At 35.0% G+C, this 15,621-nt stretch overlaps 2 protein-coding genes across 2 annotated transcripts; both read left to right on the forward strand.

The window, feature by feature from the left end:
• Window positions 1-141: 141 nt before the first annotated feature.
• On the forward strand, window positions 142-1,720 carry LOC124637123. The gene is made up of 2 exons (XM_047173466.1): window positions 142-427; window positions 662-1,720. Exons 1-2 carry the CDS (start codon window positions 244-246, stop codon window positions 1,702-1,704), a joined length of 1,227 nt encoding a protein of 408 aa, XP_047029422.1. The 5' UTR covers window positions 142-243; the 3' UTR covers window positions 1,705-1,720.
• A 4,425-nt stretch (window positions 1,721-6,145) lies between these two features.
• LOC124637055 lies at window positions 6,146-12,755 on the forward strand. Its single transcript, XM_047173372.1, has 8 exons — window positions 6,146-6,831; window positions 7,510-7,666; window positions 8,017-8,092; window positions 8,276-8,399; window positions 8,743-8,871; window positions 9,130-9,981; window positions 10,247-10,382; window positions 11,370-12,755. Exons 1-8 carry the CDS (start codon window positions 6,511-6,513, stop codon window positions 11,423-11,425), a joined length of 1,851 nt encoding a protein of 616 aa, XP_047029328.1. The 5' UTR covers window positions 6,146-6,510; the 3' UTR covers window positions 11,426-12,755.
• Window positions 12,756-15,621: the final 2,866 nt, after the last annotated feature.

Genomic DNA, 15,621 nt, shown 5'->3' on the forward strand with positions numbered 1-15,621 from the left:
GGCAAGACTTCGTTTCACAGCTCAGAGCCTACATAAAAATCCCACCCATCTGCTCCGCTCCGTCTCATGGGAACCGTAGCCTAAATGGGGCTCTGTAGTCAACAGATTTTTTTGACATTATTGGTAGTGTCGAATGTCATTTAATTTCAAACAGTCAAATTGACATTATTTCTAATCGTGCAGGGGTTGTTGTTTTTGTTACATTTCAGCCGATGTAAATATTTACATTTTACTTTGACTAATATGACGAAATGTAGTGCACATAAGTGTAAAAACGTTGGAGTACACACCTTCCCTAAAGATGAGAAACGGAGGAAACAGTGGGAAGCGGCTTTACGTATTAAAGACTTTAAAGCAGGTAAAACTGCGCGTTTGTGTTCCGCGCATTTCACTGAAGAGGATTACTTTGGGCAAAGCAGATATACGAGTAAGTAAACGCGATGAGTCTATTTACCATTACCTACTTAACAGTATATTTACCTTTACAAATAAATATTTCTGATTTCATTCAACCGCCTTGTTCTCAGGAACTACACAACTGTTTGTAGCTTTTCATTGGTCACAAAACACTCCACAATCAACCATATAATAATTCTTGTTTTAATTAATCTTGCTCATGAATCTATTTTAAAATAAATATATTTTCTTCCATAATTTTCAGACTACAAGCCACTTGCAAAGTTTTTAAAAAAGACAGCTGTGCCTACAGTCTTCAACTTTAATAAGACTATAAATGAAAGTCGATTGGAGTTAAGGAGCCAAAAGAATCTTCCAGAAGAATCGGCAGAAAGGGACCCACTAGCATTACCTAGCAATAGTATAGAACTTGAAAAAGATAATTTGGTGGAAATTAAATGTGAACAGGAAGCAACTACTAGAAACAGTAGAAAAATACGGCCAACTCCCGAATATGTTTCAGTCTCCACTCAAATTGATCACAGACTTGTCTATGGATCTGTAGCTAGGTATAGAAATAATGATGCCTTTATAAAATTCTCAACAGGTTTTGAGTCATATAAAAAGTTTCATTTAGTCTACTCAACTCTTAGCCCGATGGTGCATAAAATTACTTATGAAAATAATTTAGTTAGTCTAAGTACGGAGGACCAGTTTTTCATGACTATGATGAAGTTATGGCAAGATAAGTGCAATTATGAACTCAGTATGTTTTATGATATCAGTGAAAGCACTGTCTCTATTATATTTCAAACTTGGGTGAACTTTATTTACAAGGTTTGGGGCAAAATTGATGTTTGGCCCAAAGATGAAATGGCTATTTATTATTTGCCAAAAATATTTAAACATTTTCATTTGAATATTGAAGTTATGTCAGGTGGTACACAAATTAAGGTTGAAAAGAACTTAAAATCTGATGAAGAAATAGGTAACCACAGAGATGTTAATACATCAAGAATTATAGTTGGGGAAATACTTGGTTTAATATCAGGACAATCAATAAGTGAACCGAATGATGTAGTAACTAAGTCCAAAACTGGAAATCTAGATAACACAGTGTTGCCAGAGAAAAATATGCTAATAAATACAAGTGAACATATCGAAAAAATAATAGAAATAAGTAAAACTTTTAAAATTTTACAACATGCCTTGAACCCTGACTTGGTTCCAATAGCAAGTAAAATATTTTTTGTATGTTTTATGTGTTGTTATTTTAGAGAAGGTAATATAAGGGAGGAGTATCAATAAAACAATCGTTGACTCATTTATATTTTATTTCTATGTACTTTTGTCTTTTTCAGTACAGTCAGCAACAAAACTATTTATACAAAACAGAGTGACAAACATCAAAGAAATTCAGTTACTCACTACAGCTTTTGCATTTTTGGTTTTAGTAATCTCTGAAAAATCGGCGTTTAGTGGATTGTTGTTGCCGATTGTATACTGTACGGTTTTACATTCTGATTACGATTTAAATACAATCCGAGAAAAACCAAGAGCATAACTCCTTGGGTTCGTTGAGTCCCGACTGCTGTGCATAGCCAGACATTACTTTTAACGAATGGCCATGTGGATGGAGCAGTCGCACTTTGTGGCCAGTTGACCAAGGGTACACATATATTTTCAAGAAAAACAGTCTAGAAAATGCTGTAATAAGCCACATAGGTACCTGGAATCGTAACGATTTTGTTTCGTAACCCTAACTTGCTACAATACCTATATCTAGCTAGATGGAATCAGCAGACAGCGTAATCTTGTATCGTGTCGCTCAAATGTCAGCCGCGAGCCCAATCACAAGAAACATTACAAATAATGTCTCACAACTTTGTCCAAGGCGGGAAAGCTTTTAAGGAAATTGTTACTATGCAGAATTGGCGTTTTTTTCGGCATTGCGTACGAAATTGTATTGTTTTGCTTAATTTATCTAACACTCTTTGAATTTAAAAACGTAAAAATTCAAAACCCACTCAAAAACGTTTATGAAATTGAAATCAGGCTGATAAGTAAGCATTTTTCGAATGTCAAAAAAAAGCCAGCCCCCAAAACCCATCATACACCATGTATTCTATATCTTTATCTATTCTAATATAATTATTCCTATTTTTTTTTTCTGGAAGATGTGTCGCAACAAACTCCTCAGCAATTATTTGATGACATTTTACTAAAATGTAGGTAATGCAATTGTAGGTTTTAGAACTTTTAGATAAGGTACTATTAAAGCGTTAATCGAAGAAGTTACTAAACAAAAAAACTGTTGGACAGCCAAGTGAAAAAGAACAGTATGCTATGCCCTACAAAAACTAAAAAAGACGAGGAATAAGTCGGCGGTTTCTCAATAAGAGTTAAATTAAAACGCTGGTTGTCTACACAATATTGCGCGCATTGTCTGTTCCAAAGGAAATTAATTTCCCAAAAGAAGGATAACAAAATGGCTTCTAGAGTTTTACGAAAAAATATTTTGATTGGATTCGATGCAGTAGGTAACATTATTTTTTGTTGTTTTTTTAATATTACACAATTACGTCGATTCACGATAGTTTGGGTTTTGAATCAGTTATGTTAATTTACGAGGGTTTATAAAAAAATAATTATATGAGTTACGTCCGCTTCATATATTGATCAGTCAGGGGCCCGATTCTCCTAATTTTACTTAAGCAACATACGATTCACATTCGACTGCGATCCAATCACGGCTCGATTGCGATTGAAGCGTATGTGGCATTCCGCTATTTTTCCTTTGAAATAAACGTTTTTATCCTTTTCTGTCATTCAATAATGAATCATTTTGTCTGCAAATGATTTACGATGGCAATTTGATTGTAGAGTAAACTACCGAATAGACCAAAATCACCAAAATAGCAGACCAATCTCAAACCAATCGAATGTCGTTGGAATACGATTGGTCTTATATTAGTAGCAGAATGCCCGATATGGTTAAAACTGCTATTGCGATCATATTGCGATTCGATTTCTATTCGATTTTGACATTATTGACTTAGGAGAATCGGGCCCCAGCTTGTCCGTCAATAATCTTAATGATGATTGCATAATGGCTTGCATACGTAAGCTTCTGCTGTTTCTTATCACGCTAAAAATAAATATTCACCCACTAATATTCCTATTTCTTTTTCATTTGTAGTTGCAACTAAACGCGTCGCGTAGCAAGCAGGACTTGGTAAAGTTAACAAAAAAGAAGGTAAAATAAAAGATGAAATATTGCAACGGTGCTCAAGTAGTGTCTCCGGCGTTTCATTCTATCACATTACGTTTATTTTTCTTTGTTGCGTCTTATAAATTGCTCGGAAATATAATCTGCTTTCTACGTTGCGGAAACTTGAGAACTTACCTACTTAGCTAGGTACTATATTTTTATTTCTAGACCTTTATTTTAAACGTTGGGAAGGTATTTATATCCTCCGCAGTTAATTTCGTCAGTGTCCCGGAGGCTCTTCTCCAATCACTAAAATAAAAAGTAGCCGATGTCCGTCTCCCGATATTACCTATCCCTATGCCCATCGTAATCGGTTCAGCCAGTTTAACTTGATTGTGTCACCCACCTAAAATATTAAAATGAAAGTAATTTAAGGAATTATTGTTCCTATAACTCAGACTGCGTGGTGCTAAGGTTTCCTACCAGCTACATAGATGCTGAAAAACAATACACGATTGAAAGCACAAATTAAATTGAATCACATAGGGTTGTACTTAAATAAGTGGTAGGAATTATAATGGTATGCGTAAGTATGTAAGAACCGGTTCAATAAAAGGACAAGGCGGAGAGAAAAATCTTTGCCTAGGGGAAAATAGGTAAGATACAAGTATTATGGGGATAAGCACCTCCTCTTTAAATAAAAATATCAATAATCATCGATTAGCATAGCTATCTACCTACTGCAATTTAAACGCATCGAGTAGGTAAGTATTTCTTGTTGTTTGCGATTTCAGGAGTAAAGATATTTAATTTATACTTTTTTGCCAACCCTATCGGCCATATGCGAGCGTGTGTCAATTTTCCCTTGAGATTGAAATTAAAGATTTTCTTTTTGATTCCATTACTTTATTCTCTGGCGTGTGACACGAGTACGAGTGCAGGGAAGTGTGTTTCAATTAATTAAAATGGAATGGAAATTGCATAAGTGTAAAAAATACATTAGAGACGCTAGCTAGGTACCTATGATATAACGAATAATCATGATCGCCTATAGAGTCTATACCTATTATGGTTATGGATATATATAACCTGGGGCCGAGCCGAGCGCCTCCTTTTTACCGATTGATTGCACAATGCAAAGTTTTTCACAACTTCATAATATCGCCGTAATAAAGGTGTATACAGAAATTCAGCTCACTAGGATTTTTTCCCCAGATTTGGGCTTAAAATGCCTAAAATGACTGGACTATCATAGAGAGTATAAAATATTGGAATACATATCAATGAATGGCCGATATTAGACCACACCACTCTGCCGTCAGATGTAGCCGTAGCGATAGCGGCAGAGGTAACATTACGTAAATTACAGTTACAGTAAGAACTATATCGTAAAGCATTTCAAATTCATCTTCTTTAATTTTCGGTGCCGTTTTCATTCTCGACTTAATCCATTTGCTACTATTGTGGTGTAGGCATAGATATAATATTACTAAACAAGATTGCGCACGCTCAAAATATATATTTACGAAAATGAACTCTATTCTAACGCTATAAGGTACTAAATTGGTTGCATAATACACAGAGTTAAATCCGAGCCGAGAGGGATAGTTCGAACGGAGGCTGTTTGTCTCTTTCTAACACCTTGCCAGCATAAAAAAATGTTGTGATCAAAAGTTTTGTCTTCCCAAAAACAATTGAATCACTTATATTTTTATCTTATTTTAACAATTGTAAGTCAACAAATTAATAACAATCGCATTAATTTATTCGTATTTATTATTAAAACATAAACAACATAAATTTTTATTTTGCTTTTTTTTATTTTCTAGCGGTAACCCTGAACATTCTTGGCGCGTAATCAGCATTTAAAATTTTGTTTATATTTTTTTGTATTAAATCAATGTAAACTATTAAAATGGTGAAAAAGTGTTGCGTTTCTACTTGCAAAAGTGAATCCTATGGTGGTTGCAATATATCGTTCCACAGGTTAGCTAATAATAACATTTTCGTAAACCAAACAACTAGGGTGCCCATGAATTCTTGTAACGAGTCAAAATATGGGTGATGGATTTTAAAACTGTTGTACTATTGTTATAGCTTCCCAAAAAATGAAGAAAGGCGACATAAATGGCTCAGCAGTCTATATATGAAGTATAAATACAAAAAAAACAGTCTTCACTTCGAATCTTCCTGCTTTTATACTGCTAATTTCCGCTAATTATTAAAAGCCTGTATTAGTATCTTAAGGTCACAAACTGCGTAAGTTAAAACTTCAATACTAATCTGTGTTTAATAATCTTAGCAAATTCGGATTTGTCTCACATAGCTTAATCTCATAGTCACCCTATTAGAAAGGGACAGACAGCCTCCGTACTAACTGTTTCACTCGGCTCGTTTTTTGGGTTTATATGCGCAGTCCTGTTTACTAATATTATGTCTATGGGTGTAGGTATGAGTTTCCTTACCTCCACCCTCTTTAGGGAATTCGTTTGACATTTGGCATAATGACATTTGGAGGTTTCTGTCATATCATGTCGGTGTCATGGTGGTGTACGGTAAATAAATAGTTTTTCATTTAACATTATTTTAGTATTTCTGTAAGTACGCGATAATTCTAGTTAATTATGCGTTTGTCACGTTCACTAAATTGTATGAAAAGTTTTCTTCATCACACACATTGCGATACACAGTTATTGGCTATTAACGAGTTTGCATAAAAAAAATCCCATCTTCGCTGGTTTATGTCTATTATAGATGTTTATTTTGTATGAAAACTGCGAATTTCAAGCCTCAAATTATTTCCAAATAAGTTTCATGAATAAGTATGACAAAATTCTTTAATTTAAAGTGTTAACTATTCTTAAATTGAACAAGATAAAGTAACCAAAACTAGCTCCGCAAAAATGGATCAAACAATTAAATTGGAGCCTTTAGACCCGGAGCAAACTAGTCCTGACTTCATACCGTTGCCTAACTCGCCGTCTCCAATAGCCATAAAGTCCGAACCAGGCACAGTTGAGAAAAATGTTCAGAAGAGAATTAAAATAGAACCTGATGATGGGAATAGCAAAAAGCCGCGAATAAGCACTCCAGAGCCTTCTGTTGTTAGTGCAAACGATGACGATGGTGTAATTATAAGTGATAGCGAGGAGTACTACCTTACAGTTTTCAATTTGCCTGGAAATTGGTCCTATGTGCATATCAAGAATTATTTGGACAAAGAGGTGAGTTGATATTCTACTTCTACTAACATCACACCTTAACATAGCAAGCAATTTATTGTATCATCATCAGTATCATCATTTCTTCATCATCAGGATGAGAAAAGAGTGCATGTAGCAGAGATGAGAATGTTGAGATGGATGTGTGGGGTTTCCAGAATGGACGAAGTGAGGAATGAGTATATCAGAGGAAGCCTGAAAGTAGCGCCAGTGACAGAAAAAATGAGAGGTCAGCGTTTGTCGTGGTATGGGCATGTGATGAGACAGTGTGAAACGCATGCTACAAAGAGTGTGCTAAGTTTGAATGTGGAAGGATGGAGAGGTAGGGGTAGACCGAGGAAAAGATGGATTGATTGCCTGAAAGAGGACATGAAGCAGAAGGAAGTATGATGTCTGACAGAGAGGAATGGAAGAAAAAGACATGAACTTGGGAACAGGGCAGGAAGATGATGATGATGATGATGATCAGTATCATCATTTGTCTAGCCTTTACCCAAACATGCTGGGTTGGCTTCCAGTCTGACCGGATGCAGCTGGGTACTAGTGTTTTACAAGGAACAACTGCCTATCTGACCTCCTAAACCATTTATTGACTACTGACTGCCCTTAACAACTGCCAAAGATGTTCAAATGATATAATGTTAAAAGTTCTTTAATTAAATATACATTTCTTTGTTTCAGTGTGGTCATGTGGATGAAATGGAGATGTTACTCAGACAGAACTCTCAGCCCTCTGCCATACGGCTCACTTTCCAAAGTCGGGAGAGATGTTTACATGCCTCCAAGATGTTGCAGGATAAAGTTGTGGAAAATAACAAGATTGAAGTTAAAATGAGCGGTATGGGTATAATAATATTATAAAGCTGAGTGGTTTCTTGGTTCAAACATGTTAATCTTTGGAACTAGTAGTCTGTTTTGAAAGAAATGTTGTATTATAGGTCTAGGTTAAGAACTAGCTTCCGCTTGTGGCTTCACCCGCATAGTGTGTTGATAAACTATGTTCATTCTAGTACCACCAAGAATATGTGTACAAAGTTTCATGATAATTGGTTAAGTAGTTTTTGCGTGAAAGCGTAAAAAACGAACGGAATTTCGCATTTATATTATTATAAGGAGGATAGCTATTGGGTATTGTTCTACTGTACCTGAATACTTTCCAAAGTTACCTGTTCTCTTGTTGTGTTACAGATTCTTATACAGCATTTTCTACTGACGTTACTGGATCAACTTCAGCACCTGAACAAAGTAAAGTTGCACCAAGGAGGTGAGAATAATATTCCTTATGTAAAATACTTTTTTGTATGGTCTGGCAAACATACAAAAAAAGAATAGAGATGTATTTACATGTAGTTAAGTTTGCAGTTAGCTGAAATGTTTCTATTTTTGGTCAATTATTTTAACTGGCAACAATAATGAATTTTTAAATTTTATACATATTGTCTGCTAGGCCTTGGCGACCAGACCTAGATTGTTGGGATACAGACCCAGAAGGTCTATATGGATTGAGACCGCAATTTCTGAAATCTTTAAACATTACACCACCTTTGAATAAGATGGTTCATGTAACAAATGTAAGTAGAATTACTGTCCTGCTTGTTGCGAATGCATAATCATTATTTTTTTGTAATAATTAAAAAAAAAGTTTGAGGGTAAATTTTTTTTTTCGGCCCTGGTACATAAAATGCCTACGACGGAACACGACGGTTTTTAGTCAGTAAGAGTCTGACACTCCCTCACCGCTGCTAACCCACAGCGGGAGGGGTCATTTGATTATTTTTGACGTCGTTAAAAAAAATGTTAAATTTTTTGTAATAAGGCATTATGAATTTATAGGAATTTGCTGATAAGAAATCAATTATTGTCGTAATTCTGGCTACAAAATCTATTATGTTATGTTAATAATTTTGTAAATAGTTTAGATGTGACAAAAATGAACTAAAAGAAGTGATGCAGCTAGCTGGCGATGTTCTCATGTGTTGTGTGGTGAGCGCAACGCAAAGATATGCCAAAGTCATGTACAGTCATCCTTTGGAAGCCGTTCAGGTATGGAACATAAAATTTTATTTATGTATGTATATAATTTTACTTCCTTCAGAAGTTTCACCTGCATGCCGTGGGAACTACACCTCGCATCCAGATAAAGAGTTATCTATGGGCTTTCTAGATAAAGGTCTATTTAATACTGCAAGATTTTTTCGAGACGGTCCAGTATTTCCTGAGATAAAAGCTTTTAAACAGAAGAACAAACTTTTCATTTTTGCTATACAGGTATAGATGACATTTTAATTGATTTTTTTTCAGGCCATTTCAATGTTGAATGGGCAAATGTACTACGGAAATCCTCTTAAAATCGTAATGGACAAAAACTTAGCAGATAACATTATTCTGCCCAAAGGTTTGGCCAACATTGGCGCAGGTTTAGGTGTCCAAGGTAGACCAATACGAAACATAGTACATGAGTACCAGAGATTTATTAAAAAACAGAGTAACTTATTAAGTCCTGTAGTATTTTCTGAAATAGATTTCAGTAACAATAACATTGTAAGAGAAGATAATTCTGAAGAAATTCAAGAGAAAATAAACGACTTCTTAAAGACATCTTTAGGGTCTAATAACGCTAATTCAATTAATTTGAGAACTAAAAATATTGAGGATTTATTAAGTCAAGACTCTAATTCTAAGGATGGTAGTGATAGGAGCACTCCTGCAAGTTTGGGCTCTAAACCTATTGATGCTACAAAAAAGACTTGTATAGGAACTCCCTCTCCTAATGATTCCTTTACTAAAAATGGTTCTACAAGACAAATTCCACCTCATATATCAACGCCAGCAGTAGGCTCAGCACCTCACAATCCTTTAGTCAGATTTGGGGGCTATAGACCCCCAAACATACTAAACCCCCCTGTCCCCTTACATAACCCTTTGCCTGGTCCCAGCGAGCGATATTACAGGCCTGGTAACCCTGGTCAAGTGCTCGAGCCTCCTAGGCACTTTGGGCCTAGGCCTTATATGCCGATGCAACGAGTTCCTCCTTTTCATCCTCAAGTTATGCCAGGCCCTTTCCGTCCTGCGCCTAGGCCTCAAGGCCCGCCGTCAAATTTCAATACGCCTAGGCCAAATCCAGGGAATCGAGTGACTGTTAAGTTTACAAATGTGAGTATAAAAGTTAATATTTAATGCTATTTTTGTTTCCTTTATGTAATTAATGAGAATATTGACTCATGGCAATTGTCTATATTAGAATTTCTGAGTTTCTGAGGGCAGTTTTTTTTTCAAAACAATTTTGAAGTAAGATAGTGTAACGTCATTAAGGATTAAAGAAAAAGCTGAAGATTTAGCACCTTACTGACCATGAGAGAGGACTTTTGATAATGATGGCATCCCATTTCTTAATAAAATTGTTTGTGAACATTTTCAGCTGCCTCCATCTACGACATTTCCTCTTCTCTGTGAGCGGTTGACTCAATGTGGTCAAGTGATGTCGGTCCAACTGACCACCCCAGGATGTGCGATAGCCACGTTTGGCCACCCATCACATGCTGACAGATGTATACGTATCCTTTTATTATGAAAATGCTAATAAAAACAGTTGAACCAGTTGGCAGCTAAAATAACAAGTACTGATAGATATATTTTGTCCATAAGGGTGCATATACATGTTCCATGCAATTTAAAAAAGTGCAGATCCAGCGACTCGCGCATGCGCCAAAGCTTAATAATAAGCCCGCTTGCTCTTGTCGCTTGTCATTTGCGCCTGTTTACTTGCTCCGTGTAGATGCACCCTTATGAACTATATAAGTTTTAAGAAAGCTTAGTAACTACCCTCAGTATGAATGACGGTTATTTATTTACCATTTTTTTTAATTAGTATAATTGGCATTTACCCAAAGTTTACCAGTCTTGATACTTAGGTACTCATACGTTCATTTATAAAATAAAATACATCTAAAAAAAATCAATCAGAATTATTGCTTCATCAATATCATCATCCTCCGAGCCTTTTTCCCAACTATGTTGGGGTCGGCTTCCAGTCTAACCGGATGTAGCTGAGTACCAGTGCTTTACAAGAAGCGACTGCCTATCTGACCTCCTCAACCCAGTTACCCGGGCAACCCGATACCCCTTGGTTAGACTGGTGTCAGACTTACTGGCTTCTGACTACCCTTAACGACTGTCAAGGATGTTCAATGACAGCCGGGACCTACAGTTTAACGTGCCACCCGAAACACAGTCATTGGTGTCTAAGATATACTTAGAAAGTACATACAAACTTAGAAAAGTTGCATTGGTACTTGCCTGACCTGGAATCGAACCCGCGCCCTCACACTTGAGAGGTTGGTTCTTTGCCCACTAGGCCACCACGACTTTTTGCTTCATCAATAAAACCATCATCTTAAGTGGTAGTTTATATGTTTAGTATGTGTATTGTGTCATAAGTCCTCGTAAAAAGTATCAAAAATTGTTTACCTTTAGTTTAAACGCTTCCTTGTCTAAAGTTTTGCGAATGTTTCAGTTTTAATTTTCTTAATAGAAATGATCAGAAACATTTAACGGTATGAACATCGAAGGATACATAATGGAAGTTAATTTTCTGTAAAATTGGGTAAGTATGAAATTTATTTGCCAGTGACGAGGTTTTTGAAGCTGGCTGCTCTTTTAAATTATAGGTACCGTGTTAGTTTAACATCTAGCATTCTAGTGCATTTTAGATTAATTCCATTATTTGAGAAAATATTTAAAAGTATTTCAAAACAATATATCTACGACATTTTTCATATATCATTTAGTTAAAATTTAACATGCATAGCGAAAATCATTTTGTGTTAGTATTATTAGTTAGTAGTATTTACTGTAACATATAATTTAGTCTACTTCTTAAAGTTTTGTCCTTTAGTAACAAGTTAGTTAGCATGATCAAAGGTCTGTTTGGGTTGTTCAATAAAAAAATATGTTTTAATTTTTATCATTTAATCACCAAAAAATACATAGCCGTTAATATTACACTGTTCTGTAACTTAGATTATTAAATATAGATCCTAAACAATTTTCCTTACCAAGTAACTTTATTTTTGATAATTTTTAGTTAGGTTATACAAAGCTGTTTAGAGTGTAATTAAGCTTTTGACTAAAAGTCTGATATTTTGCTGAATAGTCTTGGGTTCTAATCCCGGATCATGAGCGATCTTTTAAATGAGCTTAAGATTTGTTTTTCTTATTAATGGCTACCAGTTTGGCTAGTATGGAAATTAAATATAATTATTAGAAGTAATAAGTTTATTTTTAGGTCATGTAAATATGTGTATTACATTTAATATTTCAAAAGGAAAACTTTGAAAACTAAATTAATTAAAAAAAAAAAACTAATAATTACTTAGTTATTAAGATGCCAAACACCTACATTTGGTAGGAACTAAATAATTTGCATTGATTTACTAATAGGTACTAAGTAACTTTTGTAATATATAATAACTAGTAACCTTGCTAATTTATTTTAATACCATGAAAATTGTTTTCTCATCCCATTCTTCCCATTCTTAGTAATTAAGAAACCTATTTCTAATTTCAAATAAAACATTAATTTTAAGGCTAATAATTTTAAGGTTTAATGTAGTTAATAATATTTTTACTGGCAACATAATGCTAGAAATATACCTAACCTGTTCGTTATATTTATTTGCAATTTTATTATATTAAGGCCAAATATTAACGTTAATATAACTAATGTATTTATAGTTTGTATACATTTCTGTATACATTTGTATTCTGTATGTAGATTGTAAGTTTAAAATAAGATTAATCTTAGTTTTAGTGTAGCCAGTTAAAAATAATGACACATGTTAATCACTTAGAATTAAGTTTTACTTTAAGTAAACACTTATATTACGAGTAGGTAGCTACTTAGAGAAAATAAATACCAGAAATTGTCATCAGCTGTTTTATTTAATTCGAACTACCTACCTACAAAAAGGAATAAACATACTTTGATTGTTGCCATTGGTGACACGATTGATGCCTATTTAGAAAATAGGCATCAATCGTGTCTGACGAGGCAGAGACATTTTATATGTAGAATTAAGAATATAAATAAATAATAAATAATGTCGGGACACCTTTTCACACACGGTTGGTTAGCCCCATGGTAAGTTATTAATTAACTTGTGTTATGGGTGCTAACACAACTGATAAACTACATATAGCTATACATATACATATTTATAAATACATATTGTAACACCCAGACCACGGCCAACAAGCATGCTCATCACACAAATGTCGACCGAACCGGGAATCGAACCCGGGACCTCAGATTCGGCAGTCCGGCTTGGTGACCATTGCGCCATAGAGGTCGTCAATATTGAAAGTTACTTGATACTCCTTGCGTAAAACAACTGATTGTATGGCTTATTCAGGTGCTTATAAGCCTATTGGGGCTACGAGATTGTTCAAGCAAGTCGCAGCTCTGTTACACAAAGGGCTCCAGTAGGAACATGGTGGGGTTTTAGTCGCTGAACCCACACCGGGAGGGATGATTTCCCACAAAAAAGGACCTTGTACCTGTGCTTGTACTTAGGTCTCTCCTGGTCATATTTTAATTAGAAATAATTATTACAACAATAGAATACTACCTATGTATTATACAAACAAAAGAAAACCCGCAACCAACCCGAGAAGTTATTTACATTCACATCACATTCCGTAATCAATGGGCGTTAAATTGATTTGTGCATATTGCACCGCGATTCTACCGCCCCATTATAATTGACGGCAAATAGCTCAACTAATTAGGTTTGCTGTGCACTGAATTACACTTAATAACCCTGTATGTTGTGGAACGGAATTTATAGGCTGCGTTCCTTTTCAAGCTCTCTGTTATGTGGTTTGGTTAGGACTTAGAATAAAATTGTTTCTATAGTCCGTTGAATGCAGCGATAATTTTGGCTTTTAAACAAAATATTTCTGTGTGTAAAAGCTTTGTGGCAAAGTCTGCTTCCCGGAGGAATGTACAAACAATATAATCTTTCCTCTTTATAATATTTGCATCAATAATATAGATACCTACCTAGATAGCATACCTAGATGTCCCTGGCGAGACCATGTAGACCACTCCAAGACATACCTATGAAGGTGATATAGTAACGGTGGTAAAATTTGGTGCAATATTGGAAGTTCAAAATCCAGTTTAATACGTGTATTAAACTGGATTTTATTAACAACATTGTAAGCAGTGGACAATATGTCCGCCATATGCAAAACTGGGGCCCGATACCACAGGCTGTTAAACATTCCTTATTTAAATAAAGTCGACGCGTTCCAAAAACATTTTGACGTCACCAACGGATAAAGGGTTTTCGACAACGTATAAACTCCTTGTTTTACATATTAATGCACATGCAAAAATACTGAGAATACATGAATAGTAATTTAACGTCAATCATTTATTTATTTTGAGGAATATCGCTGTATTGAGGAAGTTCGTGGTTACGGGAAAAATTGTGATTTTTCTACGAACTGTCTTCCTCCTTTTTTTGTATAAAAATAAAAGGCTTAACAAAAAATAATTGGGGTTTAGGAAAATTACGTTTAGAAACAGTACAATGTCTCGCTAATAGCGGATTATGGAAATAAACCGATTCAAACTTTTTAATGGTTTCAAAAACGGTTATCTTCCTATTAGTCTAATTTTTAATGTTTTTTAAAATAATCTTTTTTATTTTCATATTAAGAGGGATTCTCGACGCTGATTAAATAATCGTCATTGATAGAAAAACTGGCTGATTTCATTTCAAAGTTACTGCGGCCCTCTTACATGAAGGGCTAAAGAAGGAACATGGTGGGTTTTAGTCAGTAAGAGTCTGACACTTCCTCACCACCCACCGGGAGAGAAGTCATTTGATGATTTCCCATTAAAATAAAATATGACACTCAGTCAATAAAGGCCTGAATACAATCCTAGCCCCGTGGTCTGAAACTATTAAAAACAAGAGAGAACAGAATATGAAATAGGTTTTTAGATGAAAGCTGGGTGATAACGGCGAAGTTGGTTGTTTGTTTGCAACTTAGAGGTTGAAAACTGATGAATTTCCCGCATTTGTGAATTTTATTTAGTTAAACTAGCTTCTGACCTCGGTCTCGCTCCCATCTCGAGGGCACTATTTACCGCTCCAGGATAAAATCCTATATGTTATTCCGATGCAAAAGTTATGGTAAAAATGGCTGATAAAAAGGTGAAGGAAAACATCTTGAGGAAACCTGGACTATAAAGTCTGAAATCACCAACCCGCATTGAGCAAGCGTGGTGATTAATACTCAATCCTTCTCCGTGTGAGAGGACGCCTGTGCCCAGCAGTGGGACTATCGTAAAAGGCCGTAACAGAAACAGTGAAAGTTATGAGTGTTACTGCCATGTTGTTTAAAAATCATTCAGCTAGATTAAGATCTGTGTGAGGACTGTGATTAAAGAAAATTCAAAGAAGATAAAAAGATTAGAAACGCAATTTTATCTAAGTTTAATTGCATCTGCGGTCCGGAAGTATTACAGAGTTCATGAAATGAAATGCCTGATGGTTACTTTTTTCTGTAATCTGTCTTTTGTATTTAGTCGATATTTCCCTACTGTTTCTTCTTTTTCGTAACTCGAAACTACCCATTAGATAGCTACTGATAGCCATAAAATTCATATCCAATTTTAAAAATAGATGTCACGATGAAAGTTAATAAAAAAATACCCGTCCCTGAAATATGGGTGTTAATTAATTAAAAAGTGGGACCTAGTGGAGAGAAAATATTTTTATT

The sequence above is a fragment of the Helicoverpa zea genome, chromosome 15, assembly GCF_022581195.2.
Source record: "Helicoverpa zea isolate HzStark_Cry1AcR chromosome 15, ilHelZeax1.1, whole genome shotgun sequence".
In the NCBI taxonomy this organism is placed as follows: Eukaryota; Metazoa; Arthropoda; class Insecta; order Lepidoptera; family Noctuidae; genus Helicoverpa; species Helicoverpa zea.

Coding starts and splice junctions, on each gene's coding strand:
- LOC124637055 (XM_047173372.1), top strand. CDS start 6,511: ATGGATCAAACAATTAAATTGGAGCCTTTAGACCCGGAGCAAACTAGT. Junction 7,667..8,016: donor GATTGAAGTTAAAATGAGCG/GTATGGGTATAA, acceptor GTTGTGTTACAG/ATTCTTATACAGCATTTTCT. Junction 8,093..8,275: donor AGTAAAGTTGCACCAAGGAG/GTGAGAATAATA, acceptor ATTGTCTGCTAG/GCCTTGGCGACCAGACCTAG.
- LOC124637123 (XM_047173466.1), top strand. CDS start 244: ATGACGAAATGTAGTGCACATAAGTGTAAAAACGTTGGAGTACACACC. Junction 428..661: donor TGGGCAAAGCAGATATACGA/GTAAGTAAACGC, acceptor CATAATTTTCAG/ACTACAAGCCACTTGCAAAG.